Here is a 22,112-nt window from a genome sequence, read left to right as displayed (position 1 = left end):
AAAAAAGTTCTGCTATTGTTACTTTATCAAGCTTGTAACAGTAGAAGAACCTTCTATGGTGCTATATAGAATCTGTGGAGCCCTGATGATGACATCCTGTATAAATAAAAATAATGCAACTAAGTAAGGCGACTAAGTAAGGCGTGGGAATGAGATGATTAAGTCGTGGCCATGGCTCAGTAAGGCGTGGGAACGAGATCACAGCTTACTAAGTCGTGGCCACGCATTAGGATCTTGTTCCCACGCTTTACTAAGTCGTGGCCATGACTTAATCATCTCATTCCCACACCTTACTAAGTCGTGGCCACGTATTATTTTTATTTATACAGGATGTCACCATCGGGGCTCCGTAAGAACCAGTTTCAAAACATCCAACACATTCTTCATCAATCTGAAGAGCCATGTCACCATGCCTAGAACCGTTTAAGCATGAAATGAGTAGTGATGGAGCTCCATCCAAATGTCCCTGAGATGAGCTGGAGAGGCGTTTGTGATCCACAACTCATCATCCAACATCAGTACCTGACCCCACTAATGTTTTTGTGGCTGAATACAATCAAATTCTCACAGCAATGTTGCAACATGTAGTGTAAAGCCTTCCCAAAAGAGCAGAGGCTGTTACTGCAGCGCGTTTAGACGTGTGTGCCGGTCTGGTCCTAAAATAACAGTCTTTCTTTGTTTGTTTTCACGAGGTGGCGCTATTTCGCCTCCGCTGCTGCGTTTCTATGGAGATGCTGTTTTCTCTTCGGCGCCGTTTTCAAACAGCTTTAGCGCCACCGGAAGACGGACAGTCTACACGGAGTGAGGAGGAAACCAACCACTACGGCACAGATTAGCCAGCTAACTAGAAAACTACGTGTGTTTACTAGCCTAGTGTGGTTAGCTAGTTTTGAGAAGACCGTTTTAAATTCACATTCACAGCGTTAGATATTTCGCTGAGTATTTCTCCAGAGAATGTCTGTCTGTCCGTGTTGTGCTGGTTGCTGTGACGTTAAGTCACTGTAAACAGCCGAGCTAAGAGGCTAATGGTAATGACTGCTTTGACTAACGTTAGCTGTGCGGCCGGCTTGTGGTCTGTGTAGCTGCTCTGCTGGCACATAACCGTAGTTACGCTGTATACGGACACGACAACGAATGCAAGCTGTTGGGTAAGTAACCTAGCTAACATAAGTGATTTGATGAAACGTTAACGTTGTTCTGGTCAGCTGTTAGCGTAATCAATCGATTTGCTCTATTATTTGCTTACACGGTGCATCTGACTGACAGGTTAATCAGATAAAGCAGATAACCGTAGCTAGAGTTAACCAACCCCGAGAAAACTTGTGTGTTATGTAGTTAGTTATTCAGTCGATGCGATGTAGACAGTCACTGAGAGTGATTTGGTGTGAAATTGTGCACTGAAACTTAGCAAAAAGACATCCTTTCAATGATGGTGAAAGGATCTAGGGGTTATAATGTCTACAACGCAAATATGGCCATTTCATTTACTGTCTGAAACGATCATTGAACCTACATAGTCTTACGAGTTTATGTATGCTGTGTATAATGTTTGTAGTCATGCAGTATTGATTACAAAAAAAACAAAAACAAAAAAACAAACAAAACAATTTCTGTGTGTAATATATTTTCTTAGAGTGCCCTGCCTCTCTGACATGAATCTGTTTTAGACCAAAAAGTATCTGAAAACTATTGTGAAATGTGGCATCCTACAACGTATTTGTAACCATGTCATGTAATGTGCCTTTACACACAACCAGACACCTGGTTCCTGTCAGCACTGTTGTGAACAATTCGGACTCAGTAACCTTTTCCAGAATGAGGTATTTCACATCAAACCACTCTGACTGTTTACATATTTAGAAAATTTGGTAGAATTCCCCTTTAAGCAGACTGTGGCTGTGTTTGTGTCTTCTTGTGGACTTTATGTTTGGCATAGATTTTACTTAAAGCTGACTTTAGCTGGGGGCTTGGGGTAAATATAATGATAACTCAGTATTACTAGCATAAATGCATGAGACTTAACTGTATTGTATTTTAAGCCTTGTTGTCATTAACAAACAAAGTGATCTTCTGCAGAGCTTTGTCCAGAGTGCAACCATGAGTACTAATGCGGAGAGAAAATTTATTAATCTGCGAAAGCGTCTGGATCAGCTGGGTTACAGGCAGCCGTTAGGCATCGAGTCGTTGCCGCTGGTTGAAAAACTTTTTAGGTAAGTTTTTGTTAGAATCTTTGATCAAGTGAAGCAGTCAGTAATGCGCCCTATGACTTTCATGCTAGCAATGACGTTTTCAGTGTTTAACTCTGGCTGTTTCTAAAGTTAGAAGCTTGTGAAACTGTCTTTCCAGTGATCTAGTCCACACCACTGAAAGTCTTCGGAATGCCAAACTATCAGCTGGGAAGACAGAGAAGGAGAGTCGGAATCTTGATGCTCTGTTGGAGCCATATAAGACGGAGAACGCTCGGCTGGTCCGAGAGAATAATGAGCTGCACTTGGGACTTCTCAAGCTGAAGGAAGACAAGGATCGGACAACTAGAGGTAAGCAGGTGGCCTTAGATTATGAACAGCTGTGTCCTGGCTTAAAACACTAAACAACACTAATGAACCCTGTTTTTTCTCTTTCTGCATTATATATTATGTAAAACCCCAACCATATTTTCCCAAAGTAATTTGCTTTGTTATCAGAGCTGAAGGCTTACATCAGGAAACTGGACCACGAGACATCAGACCTAAAATTCCTCAACAATCAGTATGTACACAAAGTTCGTGCCCTGGAGAAAGACAGCAAAGCCAAAAGTGAACGCATCCAACAGCTACAAGAGAAGAACATGCAAGCTGTAGTGCAGACACCAGGTAGGTAAACTCGGTTTACTCGTAATACAATTTCGGTCCATGTTGAAATGATCAATCTGATCATGCAGCACTGTCTGATATATGATACAGTTTTATTGCTGTAATTATACAGTTTCAGAAGCTCTTGATAATATTCAGTTTGATTTAACAGGAGGAAAGAAAAGGCCAATTCCTTTCAGACGCCAACGGATGCAAATAGATGATCTCCTCCCCCCCTCCCTTGGCCCCACCCCTCCAGCTGTGGCTCAGCCGGATGACCCATACATTGCCGACCTCCTCCAGGTGGCTGATGACAGGTATGATTAGACAAAAAAGACTAATGCTCAAGTCAGATTTTTTTCCTTCACATTTGTGCTTTTAGACAAACGTTAAGTGTATGATTAGCTGTAACAGCTGTGTAGAATAACCCACTATTATTTGTTTTAGGATTCAGGAGCTGCAGCAAGAGGTGACGGCAGTGAAGTTGGATCTTGAGAGAGCCCAGGGTGGAATCAAACACCTCAACACACAGGTGTGTGTGTGTGTCTGTGTGCGCATCTTGCCAAAGTAATCACTACCTTTCCTTTGACAGCTTCTTTTATTTTGCAACAAAATAAAGTGTCAATACCTCTGCTTTAATAATATACATCTATAACATAGAAACCCATTAAACAGCATTTTACCATGACACAAATGTCCACAAATGCCTAAAAAAGGTAAACATAGTGACATTCTTAGCATAAATAGCCAACAGCTCTTTTAACAACGGAAACAGCTCCTAACAATGGAAACGTTTGCTTTGAGTGATTTGGTGTGAAATTGTGCACTGAAACTTACCAAAAAGATTTCCTTTCAATGATGGTGAAAGGATCTAACGTTAGGGGTTATAATGTCTACAACGCAAATATGGCCATTTCATTTACTGTCTAAAATGACCATTGAAACTACATAGTCGTACGAGTTTATGTATGCTGTGTATAATGTTTGTAGTAATGCACTGGGATTGATTACAAAAAACAAACAAATAAACAAAAGTTTTTTTTGTGTAAAATATTTTCTTAGAGTGCCCTGCCTCTCTGCAAAGAAGAGGCTTTAATAAATATATATAATATATAAATTTAATAAATAGTATAAATTTAATTAAATTAATAATAATTTAATAAATATATAATGAATCTATAACATATACGGCCCTTAAACAGCATTTTACCATGACACAAATGTTCACGCATGCCAAAAAAAAAGGTAAACATAGTTAGCATAAACATTCTTAGCATAAACAGCTCCTTTAACAACGGAAACGGCTCCTAACAATGGAAACGTTTTGCTTTGTTGGCGTGCGCTGCTTTTGCACAGAAGCAGCCATGCATAAATGCAGGATAGATTTTGCCACTTCTCTGTAGAATCATGTACAAAAAGTAAACTGTTTTTATTTACTAAACTGGACTAAACAAGATGTATTTCTCAGTAATGTATCAGCTTCTGTTCACACCTGATCCCTCCTAGTAATTTCCTAGGTCTCATGCAACTAATTTGCTGTCAACTTTACCAGGATTTTGACTCTGGCTTGCATTCACGTTTAAAGGAATAGTTTGGCCAAAAATCTAATTTATGCAATTTCCCACTTACCACAGATGGAGATGAACAACCTGAGACATGTTTGGAATCCAAATTTTGCCTCTTTAGTTTCGAACTGGAGCAGCAAGCCTAACAATGCTAGCAAACACTAGAAATTAGTCACCCGAAAGGCTCAAATCCTTTCTGTAAAAAATACATCACCAAAACAAAAATGCACCCAAACCTCTTCCTGTTTAATTTCTGTTAAATTACCTCTTAAAAGTGTTTGAAAGGGGCTTGGATGACACAAAGCCGGAACATTATTAGTAAAATATACCAGTAAGTTTTGAGTGTAAAAGGGTCTTAAGAAACACTAGACATGAGGACATTGTACATGAAACTGAAAATAATGGCACCAGAAACCAAAAATGAATGCCACGCAGCCAAGAATATTTTGAAAATTGCGTGCTATCAAATTTACATTTTTCCAGGTGGAGGAGCGAGATAAAGAGATTGAGCGTCTGAATCGGGCTCTGGATGGAGGTCGACCGTATGATGTCATCTCTCTGGAGGCTCAAAACATCAGTAGTGAAAAGCTCGTTGCTCACCTGAACCTACAGGTGAATATTTGCATGTTAATAAATGCTATTTTTTTAAATCAAAGCTGGATGCGATGAACATGGTTCACTTGCAGACAAAGCAAAGCACAGTGTCCCATTACTTTGGATTATCTGGAAGATTTATCTTGAATTTAAAGATATTATTTGGATGTTTAGTTTTTTTAGGCCTCCCTCTTTTGTGAAAATTACTTTATTGACTCGTACCTCGTTTTGATATCCTGCTCTTGTTGACCTTTTTGTCAGATTGAGTACTTGCAGGAGACAAACAGGGCTCTGGAGCAGAAGATAGAGGGACTGCACCACAGGAAGAAGACTGTTTCAAGTGAAATGGCAGACCTGAGTGCCAGGAATCAGGAGCTGTGCCACGAGCTCACCCAGATAGACCAGCTAGCGCAGCAGTTAGAGAAAGACAAAGAGATGGTGCTGGAGACTGCTGACATGGAGCTTCAGGAGGCTAAGGTGAGGAGAGAGAGGAGGGGAATGAGCACAGTTAGCTTTTGAAGGAAACTGATTGACACGAGAACGTAGTGTTTAAGTCAGTTATTCCTAAACTTTGTGAAAACTGACCAGTTGCCAGTCAATACTGAGCAACATTATTTATTTGTGTCTGGATGAGCATCTTTTGTTGTCTACATTTAGATCTTGTATTGCTGATTCTTGGAAATGGCATCTCCCTTGTCGTTCTCCCATCAGAGAATGCTCAGTTGGTGCGATTGCATAGAGACAAAAGTTCATGAGCTTCAATTTTGTTAAAGGGTAATTCTCGCAGTTGCTGTTAATACATGTTAGTTAAAACATTAACATGTAAACAGAGTTATTCAGTTTGATGTGAAATGCATCATTCTAGAAAAATGAATCAGAATTGTTCCACTGTGGTGGTGATAGGAACCAGACGTCTGAAATATTAAATGCTTTTGAAAGCTGCCTGGCAGAAAGATATCATATGAAAGGGTAAGGAACATGCTGCTTAATGCCTGAAATGTTGTCTTACAGTAGAAGACATTAATGTCATTAAGTTTCTCCACAATGACCAACTTCACATCAAACCACTTGGAATGACTTTGTTCACATCTCAACAATTAAATTGTGCAGACATTTTAAAAATGGTAAAATTCTCCTTTTAAACAGGTTAATCAAGTCTTAGCTATAGATTGAATCAAGTGATAGTTGGAGGTTAGACTACAGTTAGCTTGTTGTAGCTCTATTTACACTACCCACGTCTCTTTTTTAGAAGGAGATTCAGCGGCTACACAGACAAACGGAGGACCTGGAGGAGGTTATCTCTAAATTAAGACGGGTACGTACTGCTGGGCTCCTGTAGTTTTTTCTGTCTACAATACCGTCACGTGAAATGGGCTGTGAAATTAGCCATCTGCTGCTGTGCAGCATACTAGCTGTACAGATCTTGACAAAATATGAACTACTTAATGAATGTTTTCGGTCCTCATAATTTTTAGGTGACTTATGTGGATTTCACACGGGCATAGTTTTACATATGTAGAAAATAAAGAAATACTGCACATTAGTTTACTCATGAAAATGCTTTTGGTCTGCCTCTTTTTTCATGATTATTTCAGTTTGTGACCATGATCTATGGTATTTTTGGTTGTCGAGCCATATCCACAGCATTTCTGTTTTTCTCTTATTAAACAAGCCCAACATGGCTGCATCAATATGAAATTATTATCGATACAGAATCAAGGTCCTTATGGATTTACATTACAAACACAGTCGAAAGCGGTTAATGGAGCAGAGAAATTGAAGTGTTGCCTTTGTGCATCAGATGAATTATTATTATTATTTTTTTGAGCTGAATGGAATTTGTTCCCTTTGTCACACAGTAGCAAGACTGATCTGAGGGCACATCTTTGTGTTTATACTGCCCTCTGTTGGCAACATCGAGCTGTCTTGCATTTTGTAGAGAATTATTTGGCTTAACCCCCTGACAGGGACTTTTGGCAATGACTGGCGGAGTCTTATTTTCTGATTGGCTGTATCACTTGACCTCTGGTTTGCTATTTAAAGTTGCTGATTAGACCTTCACGTGACTTGATTGGTGTCTGTGAAGAGCTTAGAGCTTATGATTGGCTGTTCTAGGACATGGCAGAAGGTGATCATGAGAAGGACCGTCTGCGGGATCAACTGGCAGAAATGCAGGAGCAGAACGATAAAATGGAGGGATTGCTGAATTTCCTGGAGGAGGAAAAGAAGAGGCTACAGGATAAAGTAGAGAAAATGACACAAGCTGGTAAAATGCATTACTTTTATTTCTTTGAAGGTTGTGTAGAGTAAGATACAGTATTATAAGTGGTGAAAAAGATCATCTGTTACTATTGCTATAGCTCTTGATTGAATTATTTTCACAGTCAGCTAAACAATCAGATTTAAAGAAATGATAAACACTAGAAATTGGCTTAAGTGAAGAGTAACAAACTAGTGCATAGCCTTTCATAGATTCCGTAAAAAAAAAAACCTGCGTTAAAATAAAATTCGCATTGAGTTTTGGATTTAACCGAGTAATTGTGAACAGCATTATTGTTATTGTTGACTTTATGCATGTAATTGTAATGTAATTATGTATGCAAGCCTAAGCAGGGATTAGATGCACATAGACAATGTACATCATTTTTTCTCTGTTGTACTCTGTGTATTTGTTTGTCTCAGATAAGGAAATGATTCTGGAGCTAGAGCGCATGCGTGTTCGGCATGGAATGTGTGGCAAAGAGCGCTCCCCATCTCGACTGGATGCTTTTGTAAGAAGTTTGGAGGAAGAAAGGGATCACTACAGACAGGAGGCAGAGAGATACCGTAAAACAAGGGGAGGATCAGACAGAAGTCCCATCCCGAGTCCGTCCAGGGGCAGAAGTCCTAAAGGTCGAGGGAATTGGCAAGCCTCGGTGAGACCCTATGTTGATGCACACAAAAACAAAGCCTCATGCTGCAATTACATGTTGCTGTTGAAAAAAATTAGGTCATGAAATCAGCCATGAAAACATTGCCATGGTAACCGCATCATCAGCAAAAATACCTGTATTATCAGATGAGAGCTTTAGAAGTGGAGATTATTTATTCAAGGTGGGGAAAAAAGGCAGGAGGATGATGCTGTGCACTCTTTTAAAGTTTTTATTTTATGATACTGGTTCATCCAGACCTCAACGTTGAGACATCCATAACTCCCAAAAAATATTCCAACAGCGTGGTTCATGGCAAAAGTTTGAGAAAAAGAGACGGATGGAATATTCCACTGACTGTTGACTGTCCCCTGACTGCTGCTGCTGCTGGTGGTGGATTTTCTGTCGCTGATCTGATGGAAATAATGGAATATCTATTTTTCCATTGACTGTCTGCCTTCATGATGTCAAGCATTCATGATACACGACATCACTGAAATAAAAATAGTTATTTAATATAATTATATCTAAAATTCTGAGAAAAATACATTATGACTGTTACGTAACACAGTCTGCTCCATAAGTATTGCCACCCTTAATAAAGAAGTGGAAAAAAGGTTATTAGTTTAGTCTCACCCAGTGAAACAGGAAGACCTTGATGACTGATGAGTCTCTGAAAACTCTCTTTTGAAGTGAAAAATAAATAGGAGTATGCTTCAGTTACATTTTATTCATAATTGTGACCCGTGGCTTTGCTTGATGTGGATTTTGGTTTCTTTTACTTTACTTTTTATTTTCTTGTACCAGTTTACTTCAGTTAAAGTTTTGTCATATTTTCAGTGTGAGCTGATTAATCTCAAAAGACCTTTTTTTTCTTTTTTTCATACTCATCTGTACTAGGAATGTGATGGGTACTCAGTTACTTAATTAACCTACTGAGGTGCCTCTATTCGAATACCAAAATCATGATTCAGGTATTTGTTATGTTTCTTGATGGGAAGAAAAAATACACAGTCTGGCAATTCAGAGAAATGCCATTTTATGTTTAAACAATTCTAAAACATGAAGGTTTTGCTCTTGTTTGTAAGTATGTATGTTATGTTATACTTTGATACTATCAAACGCGAGTGCCTTAACTTGGGAATGTTGCTAAGGACGCGTTGTTAATGATTGGCATGTGACTGAGAAGCAGAGATAGCGCAGCTTTTATTGCTAAGTAGGCTAGGCTGATGTTGGTTACAGAAACAGTGAAGATATAAGTTTGTGTAGCAGCTACAGTTCTAGATTAATTTTAGCTGAAATCCCTTTTTTGTATTTTCCTTTTTTTCCTTCTCCATGGTTTACCTGATATCCTTTCAAGAACTTTAATGTATAAAATAATCTTTACCAAGGGTGCCAGTGGACTGACTGTGGATGCAGTCACCTGAGTTTCAAATGAACTCACTTATTCTTTGTAAACATAGACAAGTGTTCCCTCCCTGTTCTAACCTGTGTTCTGTTTGTATGCAGAGAGACAGTGCAGATACTGAGCTGTCACGTGTTGTCAGGGAGAGAGATGAGCTGCAAGCCATGCTGCTGGGCTTTGAGAAACACATGGAGGACATCCAGACTAAAGTCAAACTGCTGACTGCTGAGAGAGACCAGCTCAGCACTCAGTATCAACAGGTGACAGACTGCACTAAACTGCTTCCCCTGAGTGAGAATGTAGCAAACACAGAGTGCCTGTGTATATGCTTTCCAAAAAAGACTGAAGATATATTTCTAAATATGGGCATAGCTTGTCAGTTCCAGTGCTATTTGAGTAACATCAAGTTACTTGAAAGTGTATAAAATAACTTCTCAGAAAGAACGCTGTTTATGTAATGTGTCTGTTTACTTCACTGTGTGTGTGTGTGTGTGTGTGTGTGCGCGTGTGCATGCGTGCATGCGTGTGTGTGTGTAGGCCCAAGACGATCTGAAGAGTGTTCGTAGGGAGCTGATATTTTCTCCTGAGCTGCAGCAGAGAATGAGAGAGGAGAGAAAGCAGACAGATAATGAACTCCACAAAATGACCACAGAAAGAGATTCTCTCCGTGAGAGACTCAAGGTGTGTGCATGTCTTTGACTGTCTGTTTGTTTGTGGTGAGATGTGGGTTATTCATTTATTCTGAGATCACATTAAAAATCTGGATTTTTTTTATTTACACCTGGAAATACACAACAGAAGGTTTTAGAAAAGAAAAGCTAACAAGTAAAATGAAGAAATTCAAAACTCTGCAGAGTTTCTAGCTCACTCTTTAGATTTAAGCAAATTTGTGACAGTGACCATGTTAAGGCCTTTATACAAAAAGATCAGATTTTTTTTTGTCTTTTTTGCCCTGCATTGAATCACGTGTTCAGATTTGTCCTTCTCTTTAGATGATTTTGCACAGCTCGAGTTTTTCCATCATTAAAGCAAAAGAGAGATTTTATCATTTGAATGAATGAAAAAGAAAACCTTTGTAATAAATTTTTAATCCCTCCTCAATCTGTACATGTTATGCTGTTTGAACCGTACAAAACTGCTAACTGTCCACCTGCCTGAGGTTTAAGTTGCATGTGGGAAATTTTTCCCTGTGCCTGATGACCACTGCATGTGTGTGTTTTGTGCAGGTGGCTCAGACTTCAGCTCTGACAGACAGAGAGCAGGAGGAGATGAGAATACTGGAGCTGGAGAACACTGTTCAAACGGTAGAGTTCTCTCATCACTCATACAGCTGTTCTTATTGTCAATACTTCTGCTCCTATCAGCATTAACACTCCTGAGATTGTGTGTGTGTGTGTGTTTGCATAGCACAGAGAGTTTTCATGAATTCAGATTTCTGCATTACGGAGTGTCCTGTGGTTTTGAATAGTTTTGGTTTGGGGCAGGCTTGCTCCCGTTTCAACTCAAATTGTTAGATTCATTTTAGTTTACTATGTTAATTAATGTGCAGTAATAACATCATTCTGGACACATCTAAAATGTCTTTTTTTATTTAATTATTTTGTTTGCAGCTTCTTAGCAATTGAAAAACGTGAAGCTGCACACTTCTAACATATTAGAATCACTTTATACACAGTTGTGTACCATGCATGAATATTTGTGCAGTCATGAATATTAAATGTGGGTTTTTTATGTATATGGACTGTAGCTGGAAAGAGAGCGAACAGACCTGCGCACTCAGGTAGCTGTATTGAAGGAAAGCCGTGTGGCTGTTGAAGAGGAGCTGAAGGCTCGCTCAGCAGCTCTACTTCAGACCGCAGAGGAGACGGCACAGCAGAGGGCAGAGAACAGTGCACTTAGGTACTGCTGGCCTACATGTATTTTTGTTTATTCATGGGGGGGTTTCTTTTTATGAATAGGGATTGTATTGTGCACATGTTTGGAATTCATGGAGAGTGAAGTAAGTGTGTGTGTGTGTATGTGTGTGTGTATGTGTGTGTGTGTGTGTGTAGGCTGCTGCAGGAGCAGATGGAGAGGTCGCTCTCTGATATTCAGCACAGATTGTCTGTGAAGACCAGTGAATTGCAGGCAGCTCACCAACAAATAGACAAGCTAGAGGACAAAATAAGTAGGTCACTTTTTCTTGTTCACCATACTCACCTCTTTTTCTTTCAGTCTCTCTAAACTAGGGCTGTCACGGTTACTGAAAAGAAATCATTGATTAAAGTCTATGGATAATGAATCATCTTCATGATTTAGTTCATAGTTTGAGTAATAAATGAAGTAATTTGCAGGTTTTTATAAAGACGTGCTCATCAGGGAAACTATTAGACAGTCTGACACAATTTACACTTACCTAGATAGTAGTGATGACTTAGTTAAAAGGGTAAATGTTCTTTAAATCTTTGTTGAGCGGTGAGCTTTTGTTAGTAATTTAGCAGGTTTACTGATTACATGTTTTATCTCAAGTCAAATAACTTCAGGGGTCCAAAATAAATCTCGTTCACTATCAATGACTCAGCGAGTTAATTTGTTGTTTGATACCAATTTGTATGGACCAATTTCATAGCCTATATGTATCAGATAAATCCACTTTCCTATTAATTTAAGTCTCTCAGCTGCACTGACCAGACGAATGACTGAGGACAGGCTCAGCTTCTTTACTAATTTATTTTATTTAATGCACAACAGACCAAACATAATGAGTATTTGAATACAGAAGACTATATACAAAACGGTGCAGGAGAATAAACAAAACAGTGCAGGGAAAGTACAAGGAAGCCCAGAGGGCTTCTAGTAGGCACATACCCAATTGAATTAACTTAACTATGTAGATACGTTTTGTGCTTAAACAGAAAAAAAGAAATGTGGAAAAAAAATAGCATGTAAAAGCCAAAGAAAAAGAACATAAGGAGGTTATACAAAGAAAGGTGGTTGGGGAAGGGTTAATTAAAACAGCATTTACACCAGTATTAAAACTAGCAGTCGAAATTAGAGCCAAACAAATTTACTTAGATCTCCAGGTGCAGGGGTGGTGATCGCTGGATTAGGCTGGATAAGTGTTGAACCTTTACTTACTCAGGCATTACGTGTTGATTTTTGTAGCCTAGTACATTATCAGGTTAATTGCTAGGGAATGATGATGCTTGGTTAGCTAGTCTGTGTGGTCAGTTTGTTTCATATCCCTGTTCTAGGAATTCTTATTCATATTATGTACTTTCAACATTATAATTACAAAGATTGTTATGGTGCTTGGACCTGTTCAGGGTGTATCCTGCCTTCCGTCCAGTGACAGCTGAAATAGGCTCCAGCTCCCCCCGTGACCCAGAAGGATGAGCGGTTTAGAAAATGTGTGTGTGTTATAGTGCTTGTTTTCCCTTCAGTCCTGGGTCCACATCTCTTTGTTGATTTGTTCCCCTTGGATTTGTTTTTATATAAAAGAGGTGAAACTCACCTTTGAAATAAAATCGACTCGTAATTGTGATTATGACAAAACATTTTGTTTATAACAATGAATACTAACTCTAAAAATGATCAGGAGGCCACAATAGTGTTCTCATTCTGTTGGGGTCTGAAGGGTTAAACAACAAAAAAAACACTCGGTCACTGAATTAATCGTTAAAATAAAAAGTAGTTTACAATTATAACAATAGTGACAGCCCTACTCTAAAAACATGCAAACTCAGTGTTGTTTTTTTTGACAAATTAGACTGATCTCACTACAGCTCTTGTATCACTCACAACACTAATGTCTGACATGAATATGTTTAGTAGACATAACCATTAGATTTAACACTGTTGATAACATCAGTAGCACACCTGACGTTGGTGTGTGTGTGTGTATCTGTTTAGCTGAGCTGAGTAGAAATGGCTCCTCTCAGAACGATGAGGTGGTAGCGCTGAAGAATGCCATCGCGTCTCTGGACCATGAGAAGGATGCTTTGCAAGAGGCAGTGGACCAAAAGACTGAGAGCATGGTCCTGCTGCAAGACCAACTGTATAGTAAGGTAGCTAATACAAGCCCGTGTCACAGTTCAACTACGTTTTGTGACTGTAGTAATACAGTATATGAACAGCCAACTGCCAGGTCTCCAAAAAAATGGAGAAGAGATTGGAGGATTCTTTGCCCTCTCAAATTCCTGGACAATGTTAAAAGCAAGAACAAACTTGGCAGAACCCTTCATTAATTGAATTTCCAGTCAAAACGGCCATTAATCACAGGTTAATCATTTTCAGCATCAGGAAAAAAGCAGAAAACATGTTTAACAGAAAATTGCTTTCAGTTTTCCAAAGAAATCCTCAGGGATGTTTTTCTACACCTCTAAAGTTCAGTCTGGGAAGCTGGCTGCATTTTCTGCTTTTCACGATTCAAGAGAACCCAAATTCACACTGAACAGTCCATAAAACTTTACCTCACATCTCAGATGTCCATTTTTGCTGTTGTAGTGCCAAGTGTCTTCTTTTTGTCTATTTCTATTTCCTAGTAACTGCATTTTGACAGCTACACATACTTTTAGCTACATATAGTGTTTAGTTGTCTTCTCACAGTGAAAAGATTGACAGAAACACTTGTGGATTTTGTTTCCAGATCTGAAGCAAGATTGCAGCTTTTGAATGGGGAACAGAATGTCAGTGACCCCTTTAGGAACAGCTTTTGTTGGCAGGACACAGTTGTAACTCATTGGTTTTAAGACTGGAAGGATGTTCAAGACTGGAAGGAAGTTAAAGCTGCAGTAGGGTACAAAAAAATAATGAGGGGGAAAATGAAATGCTGATAGATTTGATATACTTAGTGTTGGATGCTTTTTGTGATTTTCTGTTATTATGTTTCCTGCTGACACTGAAAATAAATAACTTGTACTTAAAGTCTGTTTTGAAGAAGGGTACAAGCTAAAACGCGGAGGTTGGAGGTTTTCATTTGCAACGTTCTCATAGTTAATGCCTTTCTGCAGGAGAAGACACTGACAGAAGTCAGACTCACAGTTACAGAGATGGAGAACTCTTTAGAGTGAGTGTTGTTTTAAATAATTTGGTTATAAGATATTTTGTATTTCTCATTTGGCATTGTTTTGTGATCTCCTCTGTTTATTACAAATTTACAAGACACACATTATGTCTGAAATCTACCAACAAGTAATGACTCTGTGATTTACGTTTGTTGTAGCCAGCTGAAAGGGGTGCTGAGCAGTCGTGAGCGGGAGATTACTAGTCTGCGCAGACAGCTAGACCAATCGCATGAGGAGCTTTCATCAGTCAGCCATGACCGAGAGATGGCACTGAGAGAAAACCGACGACTACAGGATGATCTGGCCACCATGACCAGAGAAAACCAGGTACACTCACACACATGCGCACACAATGAATGGTTAAACGTGTGCAGATAATCTAGCCATGTCTGTGACCAGCGTGAGTCATATTTACATGTATCTGTTTATGTGTGCTGCTGTATACAGGCAGTGCATGCAGAGATGGAAGAGGCTTTGAGAGAGAGGGACGAGCTGAAGATGAGAGTTCACTCCTACATCTCTGAGGTGGCCAAGATAGAAAAAATGATGGCAGCTAAGGTAAAAGAGCATTTTAAGTTTTGCATTTTGTTACACTATGATGTGTGGTTTTAGCAAAATTGCTCTGGCATTGGTATAGTGAGTCTGAATGGTTGCCCAAGATAGAATTAATCATCTCACTGCCTCTCTGGGAATTTTTGCTTGCTAGGAGAAAGTACTGACTTAAATTCCGACTCAATTATGCTGCCTATTCAGTTGACTAGAAACTGGGGCAAATCATACTAGCTTTACTATCTACCAATGATTCCTCATACCAGTCTCATACCAGGAAACCTGGGCTAGATTAAGATGAAATTGTACACATTCTTTTGTCATGTAACACCTATGTTTTTCCGCATTGGCAGCAAAAATAGAATATGTTAATAACATATCAGTGATAAGCATACTGGGTCAGAAACTATATTGGGCAGATATAAGTGTTTGTGATATGTTTGCTTTGCTACAGGAACAGGAGAACAGGGAGATGTTGGAGCGCTTTCGCATGGCGCACTCGGACGCTGAGGAGCGTGAACTGAAACTGCAGCAGGCTGAGGGCCTCAACAACTCTATCAAACTGGAGCTGCTGTCCTCTGACACAGAGCGCAGACACCTCAGAGAAAGAGTTTCGCTGCAGGAGCGAGAGATACAGGAGGTAAGGTTAAGTAAAGGCAAATTAGCTAAGAGACTGAATTAAAATGCCTGCATGTGTTTTAAGACTGACTTAGGGGTGTTAAACTCAGGTTGTGGAGAGCCATATTTATGCAAAGATTACAAGCCTCATTCAAAAAAAGTTTGGACAGTATGTGAAATGCTAATAAAAACAGAAAGTAGTAATTAGCAAATTCTATTTCACATGTATTAAATTGAATATTGTACAAAAAACACATTATTTGATGCATCATCTTATAAACTTTTTGTAAATATATGCTCATCCAAATTCGATGCCTGCAGCATATTCCTAAAAAATCGGGAAAGGACCATGTTTACTGCTGTGTTACAAAACCTTTTAACAGAACTTAAGAGTCGTTTGAGGACCGAAAACACAAACTGTTTTGAAAGCCTTTTTTTTGCCATTCTTCAGTTATACAAGTTGTTTGTAGAACTTTGAGCTTTATAGTGTGTCACATCTTTAACTGGGGAGAGTCTAGCACCTGCAGTCTGGTTTATGCAGAATGACGTGCAGAATGTGGTTTGATGTTATCATGTTGAAATAATAAACATATTAAACATATAAGTGTCCCTGAAAAAGACAGCATCTAAAAGGCAGCGTATGTTACCCCAAAATGGTGCCTTCACAAATGTCCGTACTATGAAGGACACTGGTGTTTGAACCTAACGCTAATAACAATCTGGATGGTCCTTTTCTTATTTGGCCCAGAGGTCACAACATCCACTATTTCCATTGATATTCTGAAAGGTGGACTCGGACACAGTCAGAAAACAGTACACGTTTACACTGTGCATCAGGCTTGAGCCTGGAGAAGTCGGCAGCATTTCTGGACATCATTGACATGTGACCTAGACTGTGCATAGTACAGTCTAAACTTGTGGATGCAGAGACAGACGGTGTTTATTGGCAGTGGCTGTCAGAGTATTCCTGAGTCTATGTGGTATCTTTTGATGATATTAGGCACTGTAGATGGTGAAATACCTACTCATGGATTCACCGTTGGGTTTTTTTAATGCTTTTTTTTTTTTGGCAAAGTGGCAAGCCTCAACCCGTCCTTGCACATAAAGGACTAGACCTTTCTTTGATGGTCCTTATAATATATATATATATATATATATATATTAGCATGATTATATCAGCTGTTTAAAGTGTTTTTACAGTGTTCCTAGTCTTAAATTGTCCCTGTCCCAACTTTTTTGGAATGTGTTGCAGGCATTAATTGCATGTTTCTAAAAACAGTTGATAAAAGTTGATAAAAAAGAATCCTGGATATCTTGTCTTGTTCTGTTGTTTCATTCAAATACAACTTTAACATACAAATTTGTGTCTTTGATACATATTGCTACTGCTTTGGCTACGTTGAGCTCTGAAAGGGCCGCTCATCTAGTGGATTTGAATGTCCAAAATGGAGAAAAGCTAATTTAACCAGTGTCAAAGCACATAACTTTTAACATTTCTGTCCCACTGGCTATAAATAAACACATGAAAGGGAGACTGCATGATACCCAGTCAGTCGGGAGGGTTTATTGTCTTTACTTTTGTGCATTACTGTTTGTGGGAGATGAGTTAACCTGCTTGCTAACAGCTAGATCTGACTAGATCTTTCTGAATCAAAACTTTTACAGCAAATATGTTAATTCACGACTTGCCGTGTACATAAACATTTGCAGGACACTGCATATTGCCTTCAGCACTACATTGTGCAGTGAGTTAGGAAAAAGTGACACAATTATACAAGACAACGAGCATAAAAAACAAATCTTAACTGATTGAAGCCAGTTTGGTCTTCATCAGTCTTCACATATAAATGTTTGTATTGTATTCATTATGAAATCACTGTTGCAGTTCTCGGTGTTCTCTTCTTGTTTTTATGTGTAGCACATGAATGCGCTGCAGGCCTATGAGGCTCAGGTATCCTCACTGGCACGGACAATGTCTCGGTTGGAGGAGGAACTGCAGACAGCTCGGGTGGAGAAAACCTCAGTGTTAGCTGATCTTGCCTCTGTGCGAGAGCTCTGCGTCAAACTGGACTCCAGCAAAGAGCTGATTTCACGGCAGCTAACTGCCAAGAGCATGGAACTAGAGAGGGTGAGTGAGAAGCAGTGTTTACACACATGCACACACTTAAAATTTACTCTTACTCAGAAATAGCACTTGCATATGCCAGAACATTTTTATCACAACAAACATTCACTTTCCTGATGAACAAAACTTGCTCAACAGTACCAGGCAGCTTGGCCCATCAAATGAAACAGGCACCTCACAAAAATTTGCCCCTGTCGCCCTTAACGTCAGGTGACTGGTGAGCTGGAGGATGTGCGGTCAGAGACAGAGCTTTTGAAGAAACAGCTGGCCAGTGAGAAGGCGACTGTGCGGAATCTCGAGACGCTGTTGTCCACGAACCGGCAGAAAGAGTTCCAGAGCCACCTCAGCGCAAGCGAGAAGGAATCAGAACTGAAAGTGCTCAAAGACCGCCTGGCCCTTGCAGACAGCAAAACGTAAGAGGCAGGGAGGAAGAAACTGAGTTTGAAGAGTTTTTTTGATAATGAATGCAAATATGTTGATGCCTTTAACTACACTTATGTGTGTAGCTTGTGACGCCCAGCTTGAGGTCTGAGAGGGCCTTTGTTTAGCTGTTATTTATTAATTTTCAAATTGTACTTTAAGGCATGTTATTTATCAGTTTGTTTGTGTTTGTGATAACTGTATCTTTTTTTACTATGTAAGAATTTACATATATTACGTATACATATGTGTATATAATATACATAATATAATATATTGTATATTGTATATAAGAATCATATTTGAGATTTGTAATCTCAATTCTAAGACAAAAATCCTATGTCCCATTTAATCAATAATTGTGCAGCTCTAATGTCTAGTAGGCATTGTCAGCTGTTGATGGGTTCTTGCTGAAAGTGTGTGTTTAATTAGGGCGAGTCATGCTAGAGAAGTTTCTCAGCTGCGAGGAAAAGTCTCTCAGCTCCAGACAGAGATGGATGTGCTGAAGAGGCAGCTGACAACGGAACGCTTTGAGAGGTGAGCCAGTCAGTACTCAAGAACAAAATGTTTTTGGCCACATCTTAATGTCGTTATTTCAACATATTCTCTCTCTCTCTCTCTCTCTCTCTCTCTCTCTCTCTCTCTCTCTCTCTCTCTCTCTCTCTCTCTCTCTCTCTCTCTCTCTCTCTCTCTCTCTCAGGGAGAGAGCAGTCCAGGAGATGCGCAGACAGGGTGTTTCTTTCTCTTCGCTGCGTAGCTCTTCACCCCTCAGTGCCTCTCTCAGTCCCCGCCCACTTTCCCCTGAACGGTCTATCCTGCGCACACCAGAGCGCTTAATAGACAAATCATCAGAAAAGTGAGTCCTCAAATGTACATGGCTTAATTTTAGTCCACTGAACATTCTGTTAGTCCACTATATATATATATATGTGTGTGTGTGTTTTTAACACGTATTTTAACATGGCAGTGCTTCCAGACATTTGAACTCAGACTAGTGAGGCAGGGTGAACAAGCCCTTTCAGACAGAGTGACCAGTGCTGCTGAGGTGAATCAGCAGCTGCATTTATTCTGCTTGTTAATTTTTTTTTTTTAAACAAATATGATGGATGTTATTAATGTTATGAGTGTTGGTGTAAAGAGAAAGCTTAAAAATGAAATGTTTTAGGGCTGCACTGAAATGTCAATTTTGAGCTGATATCAGTTATTTTATTAGCATTATGGAGAAGTATAACAATTATTTCAAATCTAAACATCTGTCCAATGCTGCTAATTGCTTTTAAGCAATTATCTGTGATACCAAGAAGACTGATATTTTCATGCCTCCCTAGTTGTTGCTTGTGTGATTTACCAAAGAAACACAAATGGGACTGTAACAGAATGTTTGTCTGTAATGCAGCGTTTACATTATGATGTTAGACGGTTGAGAGGCAACATTAGCATACCACAGCGGTCAGTGGACTGTTGCCATCACCCGTGACGATGGAATAAACCAGATGTTATGTTTGGGAGCCGTGGGCTCCAAACATCTCATTTCAACAATGGGGAGATAAGATCCAAAATGTATATCCTTATTATTATTATTAGTCCTTAATACATAATTTAGACTCATAGGCAGTGCTCTTTGTTTTGAACAAGACTAGTTATTTGCCACAATGCAAAAACAATAGACAAGCAACTGGTTTCTTTGCTCACCTCACATCAGTGCAGTTATACTTCTGCTTTTCCTTAATTCTCCTGTGTCAAGCTGCCTCAGCATCATCTCTGGAGGATTAAGTGAAAATATTAATAAAAACCTGAATTTAAAAGCCAATAAATAACATTTAGGCACATTTTTATTAACAGCTTTTATTGCCCTTCTTAACCCCAACCTGTATTAATCAGACAAAGTTATTATTAATTATTATAGGTAGTGTGACTCAAATAGGTAGAACCATAAGTTCTATATAGAACCATTTTATGCCTAAATTGTTCTTTGCACAAAAACTTTGAACTAAAACTGCTTTTCCACTGCATGGTACCAGCTTGACTCTATTCTGCTCGGCTTTATGGTTTTCTGTACTATTTTTGGTATCGCCTCCGTTAAGGTTCCAAACGAGTTGAGCCAATACCAAAAGGTGACAATGGAAAATTGCAGACTACTGAAAGAATCGTCACTATTACTTTAAAGACATATGCTAATGTTAGTTGCCAGGTTAGCGTACCTTCTAGTGTACCATCACCTCTGAGCAACCAGAATCATCTTGTTGTCTGAACTGATGTAGTATTTGCCAATTCTTTTTTTTCCAGCAGTATTTTATGCTCCTTCATGTCACAGCGGTTTCATATGCTGTTGCTGTGACTGCCAGCTACAATGAGGGGATACTATATCTGCAGTGGACAACAAAGTAGCTGGTACGAAAAGCAAATAGAGGCAAGTCGAGCTGTACCATGTGTTGGAAAAGCACCATAAGGGGTCCAAACTCTAAAAAAACAGCCCCAGACGGTTATTTCTCCTCTGTTGCTGTTTGCACTATGTATTCGGGTAGATAGCGTTCTCCTGACATCTGTCAGACCCAGATTCTTCAGGATAGTAAAGCATGATTCATCACTCCAGAGAACACGTTTCCACTGTTGCAGTACAGTGGCGGCATACTTTACACCACTCCAGCCGACACTTGGCGGAGCGCATAGTGGTCTTAGGCTTGTGTGCAGCTGCTCAGCCACGGAAACCCATTTCATAGAGCTCCAGACACACAGCGCTCATGCTGATGTTGCTCACAGAGGCAATATGGAACTCTGTAGTGAGTCATAAAACGGGATTGGCGATTTTTACACGTTACATGCTTCAGCACTCAGCGGCCCTGCTTTGTAAGTTTGCCTGGTCTACTCATGGTGGGGCAGATTTAGCAGGGCAGAAAGTTTACGAACTCACTGAGCTCATCAGTACAGCCCATTATATAGCCAGTGTTTGTCTATGAAGACTGCAAAGCTGTGTGCTTGATTTTATACACCTGTTAGCAGTGGGTGTGGCTAAAACACATAAACTCAGTAATTCGCAGTGGTGTCCACATACTTTTGGCCATAAAGCGAGTGTGTGCATGTGGGGCCCTTGGCTCGTGGGGGCCCTAGGCCGCCGTCTACCTTTACCAAGACTGGGCCTGGTTGTGGTTGTATGAAAGTGGAAGGCTAGTTATTTACTGAGGTACTAATTTGCTGCAGCCCTAAATTCTCTTGCTCATTACATCTTTCCTTTAACTGCGCTTTATTTCAGAAGTGTGAGCTTTAAGGACTAGAGAAGAAATAAGGCTGGAAGAACTGAGGAAGTTGGACGTCTGTGGCAGTTCTTGCCAGAAAAGCTTACGGTTGGCAGTCCCTCTCATCTCAAATGATATGTATACTTCTGTATGAGAGTTCATTTTCAGTATTTTGTACCTGAATCTGTTGTCTTCAATTCTCAGTGGCACAGCTAAATTAGCTTTATTAACCCACATAACACTGCTTTTGCCTCAAGGTAGGCACTCCCATACATTCTGACTTGGACAAAAATCAAAACAGAAGTCTTTCTCACTATCTAGAAGGTTCCACCCTTCACCCTTTGAAAATACACCATTTCTTCACAGGGACAAGTGTGATCATGCCACCAAAGCCAAACAGAAAAGCACATTGTTTATGTAATAATGATTTTCTTAATAACTTGAAGGAAATTAATTCTGTGTTGTGTGTCAGATATGAATATTTTTATGTTTATTAATTTATGTATTTTTGTACTTTGTATAGGGAAAACAAGGCATTTTTTTTAGCATTTGTAGCATTTATCTCCTGTGACGTTTTTTAAAATTGCAGTATTTTTATATGAAGTGTTACTTTTAGAGATGCTCGAGCGCTTTTAAAGGAACTGGCTGTGAAAGTGACCAAACAATACTGTGAAAATGGGATATGACCATTGTACTCAGGTCTGTCAATGTTACACAGAGAAGCCACTGCTCTGAACATCCAAACATGTTAATAATGTTCCATGTCTGTGTTGTGCGTTCCACATGATGTGTTGTTTACTTGAATTATTAACTTATTC

At 39.4% G+C, this 22,112-nt stretch overlaps 1 protein-coding gene across 3 annotated transcripts; it reads left to right on the top strand.

Moving 5' to 3' along the window:
* The first annotated feature begins 784 nt into the window (after positions 1–784).
* On the top strand, positions 785–22,112 carry cep135 (centrosomal protein 135). Of its 3 annotated transcripts, XM_036581497.1 has the most exons (27): positions 785–1,148; positions 1,758–1,820; positions 2,077–2,210; positions 2,347–2,537; positions 2,685–2,852; positions 3,004–3,148; positions 3,279–3,363; positions 4,880–5,008; positions 5,252–5,467; positions 6,240–6,305; positions 7,106–7,256; positions 7,673–7,905; positions 9,409–9,564; positions 9,842–9,985; positions 10,531–10,608; positions 11,052–11,203; positions 11,356–11,471; positions 13,196–13,350; positions 14,296–14,351; positions 14,508–14,676; positions 14,797–14,907; positions 15,353–15,538; positions 17,435–17,644; positions 17,852–18,054; positions 18,494–18,598; positions 18,762–18,917; positions 21,312–22,112. In XM_036581497.1, exons 3-27 carry the CDS (start codon positions 2,098–2,100, stop codon positions 21,331–21,333), a joined length of 3,516 nt encoding a protein of 1,171 aa, XP_036437390.1. In that variant the 5' UTR covers positions 785–1,148; positions 1,758–1,820; positions 2,077–2,097; the 3' UTR covers positions 21,334–22,112. The 3 variants fall into 3 exon arrangements, with proteins under 3 accessions (XP_036437390.1, XP_036437389.1, XP_036437391.1); XM_036581496.1 differs by lacking the exon at positions 1,758–1,820; XM_036581498.1 differs by lacking the exons at positions 1,758–1,820; positions 21,312–22,112 and having other exon boundaries at positions 18,762–18,921.

Source organism: Colossoma macropomum, unplaced genomic scaffold (assembly GCF_904425465.1).
Source record: "Colossoma macropomum unplaced genomic scaffold, Colossoma_macropomum, whole genome shotgun sequence".
NCBI classification, from domain to species: Eukaryota; Metazoa; Chordata; class Actinopteri; order Characiformes; family Serrasalmidae; genus Colossoma; species Colossoma macropomum.
The sequence above is the reverse complement of the archived record's forward strand: the minus strand, read 5'-3'. Positions and strand labels throughout refer to the sequence as shown.